At 36.2% G+C, this 15562-nt stretch overlaps 1 protein-coding gene across 6 annotated transcripts in view; it reads right to left on the bottom strand.

Moving 5' to 3' along the window:
• GTDC1 (glycosyltransferase like domain containing 1) overlaps nucleotides 1-15562 on the bottom strand; it is a 373244-nt gene that overhangs the window by 81797 nt on the left and 275885 nt on the right. For all 6 annotated transcript variants that reach the window (XM_073884347.1, XM_073884349.1, XM_073884362.1 and 3 more), the window contains one exon: nucleotides 11547-11656. In XM_073884347.1, the coding sequence (XP_073740448.1) occupies nucleotides 11547-11656 (110 nt within the window). The remainder of the gene's footprint in view (nucleotides 1-11546; nucleotides 11657-15562) is intronic.

The following is a 15562-nucleotide window of genomic DNA, read 5'->3' as shown; positions in this document are numbered from 1 at the left end:
ATGGAACACTGGGCAACTGTAGTCAGCCATGCGGGTGGCTGGAATCAATGTGACAACCTCGATCGAGGGTTCTCAACTGCCTGAGGGTGGGAGTTGGGGTTGGGAATGCACATAGGTATCAGGATGATAAAGACTAAAATACGTTTTGAAAAAGCAGAATCATTATACTTGTTGTTTTCACAATAAGAAAGTGTCACTACATGAGATTTTTTCCAGAAAGTGTCACTATGTGAAATTCCCTTGCGGGTGGGACATGCACTTCATTTTAAAAGTTGATATACCCTAGTCTCCAAGGTCCCTTCTAGTTCTAACCTCTTTTGGGTTACTTTATTTTATGGATAAGTAAGCAAAGGCTAAGAGAGGTGGCACGGCTGATCAGTGGCAGAGTTGTAAGCAGACCCTGAACCTTTTAAATTCCAGGATAGAATTCATTCCATTGTACCGTATATCTCTGATGGTTTCCATTTCACAAATGTAACAATTTAGGCCAAGAGAGATATAGCTGGAAAAGTTCACTAGTTGGATCCAGATATTCACTCCCTATTCTGTTGCGATCTGTCAAGAGACTCCTGGGCTGATAAGACATTGCAGGAAACATGAATTTGCAAAAACAGGCAGGCCTTCTACCATAGTCAAGGGACTGTTTTTATTGGGGCACATATTATTTTGACCACACTACACTCCAAATCATGACCATATACAACTACAGGAATTCAAAAGGACCGAAACACCAAAGCAAGACGCACAAGCCATTCTAAGACTTCCTATCTATCAACCTTCTGTCATATACACATGTACAGGCTTTTAAAATTAGGGTCTGTTTCTAGTTTCCTATTGGTTCATTAATGTCCTGACTTTTCCCATTCGTTATTTAATTAATTTATCTATTTCCTTAAAGTCTTCCCCGAGTGCACATTTCTCATAAACTTTGAGGATTCCTGTTTAGGAAAATGAAAGAGCATTTTGCTTCAGTCATGTTTTCATAGTTACAACTTTTGAGAACAATTTCTTGAGAGATGTTTGGGAGCAAGGCATAGGATGGATTCCCATGGGATACATTCTTCGATGTGAAATCACCCAAACAAAGGGTATAATAACTTATATAGGAAAAATATTTTACATTGCCATCAGTATACATGCAGATGTTTCTCCATAAACTGGCTAGTCTTCATTAGGATATGCCTTTACTTTTATTCTTGGGTCCATGTAACTGCTCTATCATATTCCCTGTATTTATACGTAACTTCGTTACTGGTAAAATCAGATATTTTTCCCCCAAATTTGGTTTAGTGTTGATTTCTTGGGATATCATTATCTCTATTGTTATTAGCTGTGTGACTTTGGGTAAGTTATTTAACTTATGCCTTCGTGCCTTCGCTCATACATAGGGGACAGTGTACCTACTGAGAGGACTGTTGCCCTACCAAATGGAATATCCGAGTACAAGCCCCAGCCTTGCACTGGGCACAAAGTAAGAGTTCAGTAAGTTACTGTGCTTACAACATGTTGATGCTTCTGTAAACCTTTATCTATTATATATATTTAAAATCTATACTTGATTTCTTTCATGAAATTTTTTTTTTGGTGCACTGTAGCTATTTATTTTACTTATTTTCTTGCTTTCACTAATAATATTATATTTTAGAGCTAGAATAAGTGTATTAATTTTTGTTATCTTAAGTTTTTTGGATATTGAATTTATATACAAATTGAGTTTATTTCTGAATTCTCTGTTTTGTCCATTGTTCTACTTTTGAATTTGTACTCTTTTAAAAGTTATCACCCCATACATGTTCTGAATGTGGTAGGACATGTTTCCCTTTGTTATTCCTTTGATATTCTACGCATTTATTTATTTATTTTATATGCATTTTAGAAGTATGCTGTGAAGATATAAAGTAATATTTTGGCATCTTTACTGGCATCTTGTTAAATTCTTAAGTTATCTTAAGAGATATTGTCATTTTTATTACAGCATTTATTATTTCCTGTCAGGAGCATATATGTCTACATTTATAGAATCTGCCTTACTTTCCCATTATTTTTTGTTGTTTTCTTCGGCACAGGACTAAGAGAAAGAAAACTTCTGTTTTAAATCATGTTCTTGGGAAACTGATTCCCCCAATCATATTCTTGGGAAAGTAACTATATGCTTATTTACAAGAAACATGTGAAGGTGGCTCTGTCCATTGAGAATCTACCTCAGATCCGTGCTCCTTAAATGGGGCCAATATCAATCATTTTCCTCAGCTATAAATTTGGGATGCTAATACTTGTTTGAATGTCTACTACATTGCCGTAAGGGTTATCAAGTAATATATTCAAAATAATTTGAAAATGTTCCAATATAAACCAGGGCATGGTATAATGAAACAATTATAAAAACATTTTTGTTTCCCAGACAATAAGATTCTAGAGGGCAGGAACCACATCTTCTACTCTTGGTATCCACAATATGACGACAGACCACGATAGGAACTCAGTAAATACTTCTATGTTAGGGGAAGAGGTAGGTAGTAATAACATTACAAAAAATAAAAGGCTTGAGGAACGGTATGGTCTAGAGAGAATGCTTTTATTCAGTTTTACTGGCACATTTCTTTCATTTCATATGTAATAATCTTTTAATTCAACATTGGTCCATATATTTATAAGCTTTCCTTCTGCTGCGCTCTCCCTTTAGCGAAATTTTATACCTTTATATTAATGTGATATAAGCGGTTTGCGTTCCTAGAAACTTTCTATTACATCCCTCCCCCCCAATCCCTTAGGGTAGCTGCTTTTCTGAAAATGAGACGTAGCTGGGAGTGAAAAGAGAGATGGGAGGGGAGGGAAACGTTACATAATCATCCAACATTGACTCCAGAAGTAAGGAGCAGGAATATACCAAGATCACAGTTATAGCCATTGTCATGCCAGATACTAACCAGAAGTTTTCCATATACTGTTCTTAATCTCAAATTAAAGGTGAACCAGAAGGGTTTCTATCTGCCAGAACTGTAGCTCAGGTTTTTACTTTCCTTGAAACCTTCATGGTTCCCCAGTACCTAAAGCTAAAACTCCTTCTTCCACCATGTCTGCAGTTGGGAAAGAAGAGCCCTGCTATAAGGCTTTGGCTGTTCACAGAAAAAAAAAAAATTGTTTAGGATTATCATTTGTGGGAAATTATTAAGTATACAAACACATTCCACTGACTTGCTATCTTAAGTATTTGTCTTTTTTTTTTTTTTTTTTAAACCATCAAGGGCTAACAATTTGACCCTGTCATGAGAACTGGTCAAAACTAAAATATTTGCATTGAGGAGCTTCTGGGTTTTTTGGCCCATTTGTAGCATGGAGTCTGATGGACGTTTGGTATAGCAGAATGATCTTTCAATTTTCTGAATTAAAAATAATTAAAATAATGTCGGAACTAAACTTTTAAGGTTCAGCATCATTAATGTCATCTTTGGATCCAAAATGCATTAAAGACTCACTCCATATACAAACTCTGAAGGGAAGTCCATGAATCATATAACAAAATCTGCCTGGTGGTTAAGAAAACACTTTCCCCCAAATTAATTTTGCTGAAATCCTCATTCTAACTCACTGAAGTGGGTGGGGCAGATGGTTTTATTGTTGTATCTCTCTTTCCCATCTCCCCCTTTGTATTGTACAATGGATTGACTGAGGTTAACGGAGAAAGCTACAGGACCCAGTCCAAACCCGATCTTCTGACTTCAATTCCTATAAATCAGGAGTTTCTCAATGTTGGCATTATTGACATTTTGGGTTGGACAATTCTTTGTTGTGGGGGGCTGTCCTGTGCATTGTAGGATGGTTAGCAGCATCCCTGACCTCTCCCACTACCTGTGAGTAGCACCCTGCCCTCAGCAGTTGTAACAACTAAGAGCTCTCTGGACATTGTCATATGTCCCTTGGGGATGGAGGGCAAAACTACTCATGACTGTATAACCTTTCCAGAATGCCAGGTCACCTGTAAGTGATAATTTACTCCATTCCCACAGGGGCTAATTTGACTTCCTATTACTCTGCCTTATGATACATGGTTGCTAGATGTGTCTTCAGACACCAGCTAGCTTGCTCCAGTGAGAAGACTGTGGGGAGTACTCTGATATATGTTAAGAGTTCTTTACTCAATGGGGACAGACTCACTCAGATTAAGGTAGGCATCTTGGATGGGCTTGGTTTTCTCTCTGATCAGCCACAGATCATGATGCATATTAAGGAGCTGTGGTGGTCAACAGTGCTAGTCACCAAATATTTCTGTTCTTCCCCCATTCTGGGCCTAACTCAGGATTGTATTTCCTGCCCCCCCCCCATAGTTGTGCAGTGCCTTGCAACAAGTTCTGGCCAATGCGTTGAGTGGAACCCTATGTCACTTTTAGGATAGAGCACTGAATTGTTAATGGGAGGATCTCCTAGTTTTCTCTTCCATCTGGCATGGTAACTGGCAATGTTTGAGATGGTGGATGCTTGGGTCTCTCTGCAAGCCTGGTCCCTGAATCACCATAATGAGTAGAACACTATTGCCTACCTGTAATAAATATATAGCATAAGTATGAAATCTTATGTTTCAAGCCATTGAGATTTTAAGATTGTCTGTTAGTTTAGCAGAAATCAGCTTATTTTGACTGATAATAGGAGCTGAAAGATGAGAAAAAACTGGAAAATAGATTTATATTAAATCAAGGTCTCCTATATAAAATAGAAAATATAATATAAAACCACTTAGAACTTCCTTAAGTCTTAGGGTTCTCTATTTTCAGTCACTAACTCTCTAGTACTTGAAAAGAGTTTCAATGTAGATTTCTACATATGTACTGATATGGTTCTCTATGCCAAACTCATTCTTTCATTCCTTCAGATAATACTTATTGAACACTAAATATATGACAACTATTATTTGGGGTATCTTTAAAACAAGGATGATTTTGTGGGCTTCCATGTAGAATATACAATGGTATTGGAGATAGACTGACGAAGTTGGAAATGTGGTTTCATAATTGGATGGATGGGTGATTTCAGGCAAGTGACTTACCCTCCCTGTGCCTTACTTTTCTCAGCAGTAAAATGGTAATCACAACAGTGAAGAGTAAGTGAGGCCATGCACAAAGTGCTTAGAACACTACCTGGCACATGCTAGGTGTTCAAGAAAGGACAGTTCTAATGTATCTAAGGAATGTTGTAGTAAGTGATAAATCAAACTCTGATATGGGATGACAAGTTGCAGACATCCCAGAACATGTCTGCTTTATTCACCATTTCATCCTAATTGTCTAGCATAGCGCTTGGCACAAAGAAGATATTTAAAAACCACTCACTGCATATGTATAGAAGCATGTAGGAGTGAGGAGACGGACCCCCTGGTTGGACTTCTAACCTGCCTGTCTCGCCCACGGTGCCCAGCTCTGAGAACCTGGAATAATCATTGTGCTAGATCTGTCTACTCTTTTGTAAAAGGAAAGGATGACACAGAAGAGCTAGAAACAATGTATCTATAAACTAGAATCATAATCTACCACACTTCCCAGAAAAAGGATTACAAAAACCTTATGACAATATAATTTGAAGATAATAAACATGCGTGAAAATAATAGTATGGAGACACTACAAAGTTGTTCTATTACAGTTTTAACATTTTCAAAAGAAATTTAATGGAGATTGTTTCATCAAAAGGGCAGTAAAACTCACTGGCATTAACATCATCACACAGATGTGTTAGATTTCCCTAAGAGATCTGTGGAGAGGGAAGGAGAAGGAAGTTGGAGGCAAAGAAATTAATGCACAAACTTGCAACTAAAAGAGAATAAATTCTGGAAGTCTAATGCATAACACAGTGATTATAGCCAACAATATTATATTATATACTTCAAAATTGCTAAGAGACTAGATTTTAAATGTGCTCATCACAAAAAAGAAATGATAATTATGTGACACTAGAGAGGTGTTAGCTAAAACTACAGTGGTAATTGTATTACAATACACAAATGTGTCAGATTAACATGTTGGACACCTTAAACTTACACAATGTTATATATGTCATATCTTGATTAAAAAAGAAAAAAAAGACTAATGAGTGGTCCTGCAGTCATATATTAAGCCTTTCTTGGTTTTCCAATACATCAAGGCTTGTATGTGAAAGAGAAAAGTTTAACTTACAGGCAGCGCAATCAGAATGACTCAAGCCTTCAGTCTCAGTCTCCCTGCCTATCAAGTGGGGTAATAATACCTACTCCATTGGGCTTATCATGAGCATCACAGTAAATAATGTGACAAAGAACCATGTAAGAAGTAAACTGTCAATAAACAGTAGCAATTAATAGCATAATAATAATTATCACTGCAATTATTTATAAGAAAACTACTTCTTTACAAGTGTTAATAGCATTGAGAGTAAGTACTCTGGCTGATATTACAGAGTATGTAAATTGGCTTATGGTATGGGTTTTAGATATGCTAATGCAGCATTCAAAAGAGACAACAGGCGAAGAAATGTATGCTTGCTAGGTAACCCTTTTGTGAAGTTGGATGGTGAGTTGGGGAAAAAAAATAATGTTTAAACTTAGAGAAACGGTTCAGAAAACAAGAACACAGAAAGCCATTAGCATAGCAGTAAAAAGTACTACCTAGCTATGTGACCTTACTTAATTTCTCTTTGCCTCAGTTTTCACCACCTGAGAAAAATGGAGACAGTAATACTGAACAAGACTGTTATGAGAAATTAGACTTAATATTTGTACATTGCTTAGAACAATGCCTGGGATACAGTGAGTGTTATGTAAGTGTTTGCTAAACCAAAACAATAATAAGAATGGCTGAAAATACATAAAATGGCCTGTTAGGAAAACTTCAGAGTAAAGATTGGCAAGGTGGCCTTCTAGGAACACAACCTGGAAAGCTACCAGGCTCATTTGTCCATACAACAACTTGGAATCCTCTTATGTACAAGGTGAATTGCTGTAGCCATGAAGAAAGCTGACTCACATTTGGAATGACAGAGATGGACAAGAAGCTAAGGCAGAAAGAGCCCCAGCTGAGACTGGAAATATCATAGATAACATGATACCCCTTCCTGTGGGCTTCCACAGCATGCCCTAATTATTTCACAACACCTTGGGTACCTGTTAATTGTAATGTAAGTATCTGCCCAAGGCAGAGCTCCCTGAAGGTGGAGGCTGAGTCTTGTTCACTGTGGAATTCCCCTCCTACAGTGCTCAGTAAGTGTACGCTACCGTCAAGCCAAAGTTGAGTAATAAGATTAGACCTATAACGACTGAGCACTCAGTACCTGGGCCCCTGAGGCTCCACACCCTACTTTTAACCCTCCGTACTGCTCTAAATAGCTCAGTGTTAATGAGGGGGAAGGGAGACTGTGATCCCAAGAACATGGCCCTGTGTAAAATCCTAGTCTTTTCTGTAGTGGTGGCTTGAAACTAGCCAATAGTAAAATTGGCTGAGAAGCCTTCTGCTTAGGGACTTCCTCCAGTCACACTTCTCAGTCCATCCACAAATACCTCAATGCTGCCGCAAACAAAACTCACCAGCTTTGTAAATGAGCAGAATTTTTCTTCCTTCTTTCTACAGCTATCCGTCTTCAAAATTCCTTTCTGTGCTTTCCTTGAGAATATCTCTGTCCTACATCCCTCTCACTAATCTCTCAGCCACCACTTCAAGAATCACACTTGGGTTACCACTGTAGTGTCTTACTGTGAATCTGCCTACATACCACTGAAAGATAAAGCTTCCTAAAATACAAGTTTCATCACATTTCTTTCCTGTTCATGATCTAGGTTCCTTATTTCTTACTTTTACCTAATCTACTTCAGTTATCAAGAACCTCTATACTTTGGTTCTAGTCTACCACACTTCCTACCAAAGCTTCCAAACTCATTCTGTGAAATTAGCATTACTCTGATACCAAAAGCAGAGGAGGACACCACACACACACACACACACACACACACACACACACACACACACACACACACATTATAGGCCAATATTCCTGATGAACATAGATGCAAAAATCCTCAACAAAATATTAGCAAACTGAATTAACAAGACATTAAAAGAATCATACACCACGATCAAGTGGGATTTACTCCAGAGAGGCAAGGTAAGTTCAACATCTGAATACCACTCAATGTAATACACCACTTAACAGAATGAAAAATAAAAATCATATGATCACCTTCATAAATGTAGAAAAAGCATCTGAAAAAATTCATTACTCATTTATGAAAACTCTTAACAAAATGGGTATAGAGGAAATGTACCTCAACATAATAGAAGCCATATATGACAAACCCACATCTAACATCATACTCAACAGTGAAAATCTAAAAAGTGGAAAGCTTTTCCTCTAAGATCAGAATCAAGGGTGCCTGGCTGGCTCAGTCAATAGAACATGTGACTCTTGATCTCAGGGTTGTGAGTTCGAGACCCACGCTGGGTGTGAAAATTGCTTAATAATAAGATTTTTTTTTTTTAAAGAATTTGCCTAAGATCAGAATCAAGACAAGGATGCCCACTCTAGTCATTTTTATTCAACATAGTACTAGAAGTCCTAGCCATAGCAGTTAGACAAGAAAAAGAAATAAAAGTCATACAAACTGGACAGGAAGAAGTAAAATTGTCCCTATTTGCAAATGACATGATACTATATGTAGAAAACTCTAAAGACGGCACCAAAAACTGTTAGAACTAATAAATGAATTCAGTAAATATGCAGGATACAAAATTGATGTATAAAAATGATTTTTATACACTAATAACAAACTATTGGAAATAAAATTCAAGAGAACAATTCCATTTATAATCACACCAAAAAGAATGAAATATCTAGGAATAAATTTAACCAAGAGGGTGAAAGACCTATAAACTGAAAACTATAAAACATTCGTGAAGAAACTGAAGAAGACACAAATAAATGTAAAGATATTATATGCTCATGAAATGTCCATACTACCCAAAGCAATCTACAGATTCAATTCAATTCCTATCAAAATTCCAATGACATTTTTCTTCTTCTTTTTTTTTTAAAGATTTTATTTAGTCATTTGACAGAGAGAGACACAGCAAGAGAGGGAACACAAGCAGGCGGAGTGGGAGAGGAAGAAGCAGGCTTCCTGCGGAGCAGGGAGCCTGATGTGGGGCTCGATCCCAGGACCCCAGGATCATGACCTGAGCTGAAGGCAGATGCTTAACGACTGAGCCACCCAGGCGCCCCTCCAATGACATTTTTCACAGAACTAGAGCAGGTAATTCTAAAATGTGTATGGAACCACAAAAGAACATGATACCCAAAATAATCCTGAGAAAGAAGAACACAGCTAGAGGTACCACACTCCCCAATTTCAAACTATAGTAATCAAAAGAGTGCAGTATCAGCATTAAAACAGACACATAGATCAATATAACAGAATACAGAGTCCAGAAATAAACCCACACACATATTGTCAATTAATTTACAACAAAGGAGGCAAGAATATACAATGGAGAAAGAATAGATTCTTCAACAAATGGTGTTGGGAAAACTGGACAGCTACCTGCACAAGAATAAAACTGGAGCACTCTCTTATAACACCATACATAATAATTAACTCAAAATGCATTAAAGACTCAAATGGGAGACCTGAAGTTATAAAACTCCTAGATGAAAACATGGGCAGTAAGCCCCTTCATATCAGCCTTACTAATTTTTTTTTTTTTTTTTTTGGCTTTGACTCAAGAGGCAAGGGAAACAAAAGCAAAAATAAGCAAATGGGACTACATCAAACTAAAAAGCTTCTTCTGCACAGCTAAGGAAACCATCAGCAAACTGGAAAGGCAACCAGAGAATGTGAGAAGATATCTGTAAGTCATACATCCAATAAGGGGTTAATACTGAAGCTATATAAAGAACATGTACAGCTTAATGCCAAAAACAAACAAACAAACAAACAAACAAACCCATACAATCTAATTAAAAAATGGCAGGGGATCTGAATGGATATTTTTCCAAAGAAGACATATAGATGACTAATAGGCACATGAAAAAGATGCTCAACATCACTAAGCACCAGGGTAATGCAAATCAAAAGCACAATGAAATATCACCTTACACCTCTCAAGATGGCTATTATCAGAAAGACAAGAAATAACAAATGTTGGTGAGGATGTGCAGCAAAGGAAATACTCATGTACTGTTGGTGGAAAAGTAAGTTGGTGCAGCTACTACAGAAAACAGTATGGAAGTTCCTCAAAAATTTAAAAATAGGACCAATATATTATCCAGCAATTCCATTTCTGGGTATTTATCCAAAGAAAACAAAAATGCTAATTTAAAAAGATATATGTGCCCCTATGTTCACTGTAGCATTATGTACAATAACTAAGATATGAAAATAACCTAAATGTCCAATGACAGATGATAAAGAAGATAAAGAAGACTTGGCACACACACACAGACACACACACAGACACACACACAGACACACACACACACACACACACAGACACACACACACACAGGAATACTACTCAGCCATAAAAAATGACATCTTGACATTTGCAACAACATGGTAGACTTTGAAGGCATTATGCTAACTGAAATAAGTCAGACAGAGAAAGACACATACTGTATGATTTCACTTACATGTGGAATCTAACAAAACAAAACAAACAAACATAACATCCCAGACTCATAGATACAGAGAACAGTTTGGTGGTTGCCAGAGGGGAGTAGGGTTGGAGGTGATATGGATGAAGGGGATTAAGAGGTACAAACTTGCATTTACAAAATAAGTAAGTCATGGGGATGTAATGTACAACAAAGGGGTACAGTCAGTGATATTGTATGAACTTTGGAAGGTGACAGATGATCACTAGATTTATAGTAGTAACTGTTTCCGCAATGTATACAAATGTCAAATCACTATTGTACTAATATTCTAACTGATATAACCCAAACATGCCCACTGAGGATGAGGGCGAAGGAAATGGCTCTGACGAGGCTCTGTGTGGCATTAAGAATGAGAAGACCTGCTGCCATCAGGTTCAGATTTTTGTGTTTCCACAACTCGATGAAAACGGCATGGGCCAATGACAACTAGATGTAGACTGTGGGCTACTCCACATTACAAGTCTGATGCCAAAATGCTTTACACAGTCCACCTAACAGATGGTCATGTATTTTAGCCATTACCAATGTGAGTAGGATTCAAACCAGTGACCTCAGGGGTGAGAGGTTGTATATCCAATTACAAATTCCCACTTTCCTTAAGTGTTAAGATGCCTAAAGCAATATATTTTATTTACATCAAGTTACATTCTATAAACTATATTTGATAAAAGAGATGACTTCACGTTCTCAACTTAAATCAAAGAATGCTTACTTAAGTATTTTTTTTTAATTGAATCACACTTTAATGCCATCGTATAATCTTTCGGTTAACAGTGCTCATCTTGATTATTCTAACAAAGGGAAACATGGAAATTAATACTTAAGTTGTAGAGCTTATGTCATCTATAAAATTACACATTAGAAAATTCAAAAGAGATACCTGGGACATCTGTGAAGGTTTCTCCAAGGACAGACACATGGAAATTGAGTCCTAAATCCTTAAGGTGCATTAATACTTTGAAAAAACTCTCTGGATCTTTATCATGCTCCCTGGAAATAAACACACAAAATATTACTTGTGAAACCTTAGGGTGTGTTAGAAACAATATTTTCCCTTTTCACAGTATCAATTCCTTTTGTGGTCTGTTGCTAGTTAAGGGAGCCTCGGGCATCCAAGCGGAGATTTCCCCCTATAACCTTAAATTGTAGCATCAGCATTGAGTGATTTCATGAATGTAACTTCTCTCTCATGAATCAAAACCCAGTTCTTTTGAAATCTTAAGGCTCTGCAGCCTTTTATTAAAGGAGAAATCTATCTTGTTTTTCACATTTTTTTGGTTAGACTATAGAAAGTCTAGTGTATTTTCCTTTCTCTAAAATGGTTAATTTTCCACTTAACATGGGTTTTTAACAAAAGAAAAGACCAGTCTTCAAAGGACGATTCTCTACTGATCATGAGAATGTACCAAAGATGTTTTTCATTTTCATGGGTCTGAATACCTTCCTCTCACATTTACTGAGCCCCTTTGTGCCCACAAGGAACGCACAATTTAGGGAGCAAGATTACAGACTCTCTCACTAATCTCTCATTTTAAATAATTGAATGGAGAATTATAAATACATCAAAAGGGGGTAGGCCTGAGTCTAAGTCCGCTGAGTATTAACTCAGGAGTGGAGGTTAGTCAACTCATAAAAGAATAGTAATAAAGATAATTCTTTCATTTAGTAGAGGCTTTGAAAAACATGGATTATTTTTGTTTGTTTAGCTTGTCAGTCTTCTTTATGAGAATGAGAGGCTAAAGGACACTAAAATAAAAAAAAATCATCAGTTCAAGAAATCACATTAAAATGAAGTGAATTATTTTTTACACTGTAAGGTGTGAATATTTCAGTATTTTTTGCATTTAATTGCACTGTTTTAAATTATCTTATTTCAGACAGATGTGGACCAGATGTCTTCAAAATATTTGGTTTTTATTTATAATTCAGAATTTTAACTTATTTTTTATATTACAGAGAAATAGTTATATATCAGCAATTGAATTTCTCATTTACCAACTAATTATGTAAAATAAATCTGTAAATTGATCAAACTGCTATATGAAATATGAAAATTACATCATTCAGGAAATCTCATGAAAAATGACATCTGCAACCCTAAATGTGTTAAATCACAATTCAGTCAATATTTTCAGTATCAAGAATTAAAACAAATGCATCTTCTGGTTAACATTTTAAAACAGCATTTATAATCTTACGGAATTATAAGATCTTATAGAATCTGTAACAACTTATTTTAAGCTCTGTATCTCTTGATTTGATTTACTTCAAATAATAAAAAACGCAATGGTGAAATTTTGATCGCTTTTTAAAATGATGCATATTATATACATGTACCATTGGGAAGGTTTCGGATAGTTCTCATATATACTGTATATGCTGTGGGCAAGAAGAAAGACTTAAAACAGTTTGAAAGTAAAGAATACACCATATGCTATCTTCAACCATATCAATCAAATAGCTGCCACCTAATCTGTGATATGTTCTTTTAGTCTGATTCTCTGGGAAGTACTTAGATGAAAAGAATGGAAACAATATAACATAATATATCTTAAAGAGAGAGTAAAACTATAGGGAAATCTAGCCACTCTGTTCTCTAAATTTTTCATTTTGAGTTCCAAAAATTTTGGCTATAGATCCTCAAGAGAATATTTATTCTAAATATTTCCTGCTGTTTTGTTTGTTTGTTTTGTTTTAAGCTTAAAATAGATGCGGTTTGGGGTTGGGAGGAGGTTTAAGCGGGTAGAAGCTGTAGTTCTGAAAAGATTCCAATGAGTGTTTTCAAGGCAGCAGGCTTTATGAACCTGCACTTTCAGTGTTTCCATACAAGATAAATGCCTTACAATCCTACTGTATCCTTTCGATTTAAAAATTTTTTTATTATGTTATGTTAATCACCATACATTACATCATTAGTTTTTGATGTAGTGTTCCATGACTCATTGTTTGCATGTAACACCCAGTGCTCCATTCAGTATGTGCCCTCCTTAATACCCATCACCAGGCTAACCCATCCCCCCACCCCCTCCCCTCTAGAACCCTCAGTTTGTTTCTCAGAGTCCATAGTCTCTCATGGTTCAATTCCCCCCCCTTCATTCTTCCCTTCCTGCTATCTTCTTCTTCTTTTTTTTTTTAACGTATAATGTATTATTTGTTTCATGTTTTTATTCAATTTACTTAAATGAAAAATAAAGCAGTTCACCCATTTCTACAGATATTTTTATAGGTGGACAAAAGCTTTCATATTCAACAGTCACTTTGCATAAGAACACAAAAGAGATTTGTATGAATCCTTCTCTTATTTAAACTATAATATATGGACGAATGTAAAGTGAGATTTTTCTTCCCCAAAATTATCCCTCAGGAAAAGAGGCATTTTATACTAAAGTCCTTCCTTAACGTCTCTCATAATACTGGGCACTCTCTCAATTACTTTATTTTGAACAAAAGACTGTTTAGGAAAGTTGCATTAACCTGAAACAATGCGTAGTGGTAACAGTTTTGGACGGTGGGAGCAGTCATTCACTTGATGGGACGGGTAAAAACAGAAGCAAAGGAATTTAATATTGTCTTAGTAATTGTTTTGAGAGACACGACCTAATAGTTCAAAGTGTTGGACGTTGTTGAAAGCAAGTATTTTAAAGATCACTAAAAAAAGTAACAGAATAAGTGGTTATTGGAGATTGTGAGTAGTAAGTGGGTTTTTATAGCTAAGGAAAAGATTTCCAGTGATAACAGTTTTCCAAGTCTTGCACCCCAAGCAGCTTAGATGGGGTTCCAGATGACAGGTGTTGGAAACACGCCAGCTTCCTGAAAAGATGGCAACCTCCATACTGATGTCAAGAATGCACGGAAGGGGGAGTTGGGCTACAACTGCTTCATGAAATGTAAGGGTGGGAAAAGAGCAATACTGCTAAAATGATTTTACATGATACACGCTTTAAAGTACTACTTATGTCTAAATTAGTAGATCATATATTATAAGTAGATACTTTATTTCATTTATGTCCCTCAAAGTTACATAGTGAATTTTGCTAATTTTTTTTCTCAGTTTTCTCTTTAGAAAAATGAGAAATTTCCTAACATTCAGATGATCATTAGATGCTGTGCACAGATATTTAGCCAGAGCCATATATCAAGGCATGAATGACAGTCAATGGCAGAGCTCAGTATATTTTGATGAGTGAGGAACTCATTCCAAATACCCAATGGGTCATCCATGGAATCTATCCCGGCATCCAGGATATTAATTGAACCCATTTAGCAGAGTATATGAATTTGTCTTCCTAAGAAATCTAATGTGAAGCTCTCATATTTATAATTTTAGCACAAAGCATTAAATACCACATTGCATTAAAAATAATGCTGTAGGGGGGTGCCTGGTTGGCTTAGTCGGTAGAACGTGTGATTTCATAATCTTGGGGGTGTGAGTTCGAGCTCCACATTAGGCGTAGAGATTACTTAAAAATAAAATCTTAAAAAAAAATGCTATCGAAGTATACCTCTTGACATGGAAAAATACCTGAGAAATACTGTTAAGTAAAAGGGAAATGACAGACTAGTATTTATCATATGAACTGCTTTTGTAAGACAAATGGGCGTGTGTACCTAGAAAAAATTATGGGATGAACTATATCAAAATGTTAACAGGGGTTGTGTTAGGTTTCTCCCCCTGCCCATGTTTTCTATTGTTTAATAAAGATTTTTAAATATAAATCATTTTTAATGCTTTTAAGGAACTACCCCCCTCCCCAACATTCTGCCACAAAATTGTATTCATAGGATTTTTGGCTAATGTTGTACCATTTTCAGTATGTACAGTAGCATAATTCCTACTTTCTTGTGACCCTCTACATTTGATAGCTGCCCAGCAAGCAAACTTGATTGATCAAAAAA

Source organism: Callorhinus ursinus, unplaced genomic scaffold (genome assembly GCF_003265705.2).
Source record: "Callorhinus ursinus isolate GAN/ISIS: 27379988/994484 unplaced genomic scaffold, GSC_fseal_2.0 scaffold2, whole genome shotgun sequence".
NCBI classification, from domain to species: Eukaryota; Metazoa; Chordata; class Mammalia; order Carnivora; family Otariidae; genus Callorhinus; species Callorhinus ursinus.
Note: the sequence above shows the minus strand (reverse complement) of the source record. Positions and strands in the feature narration are given on the sequence as shown.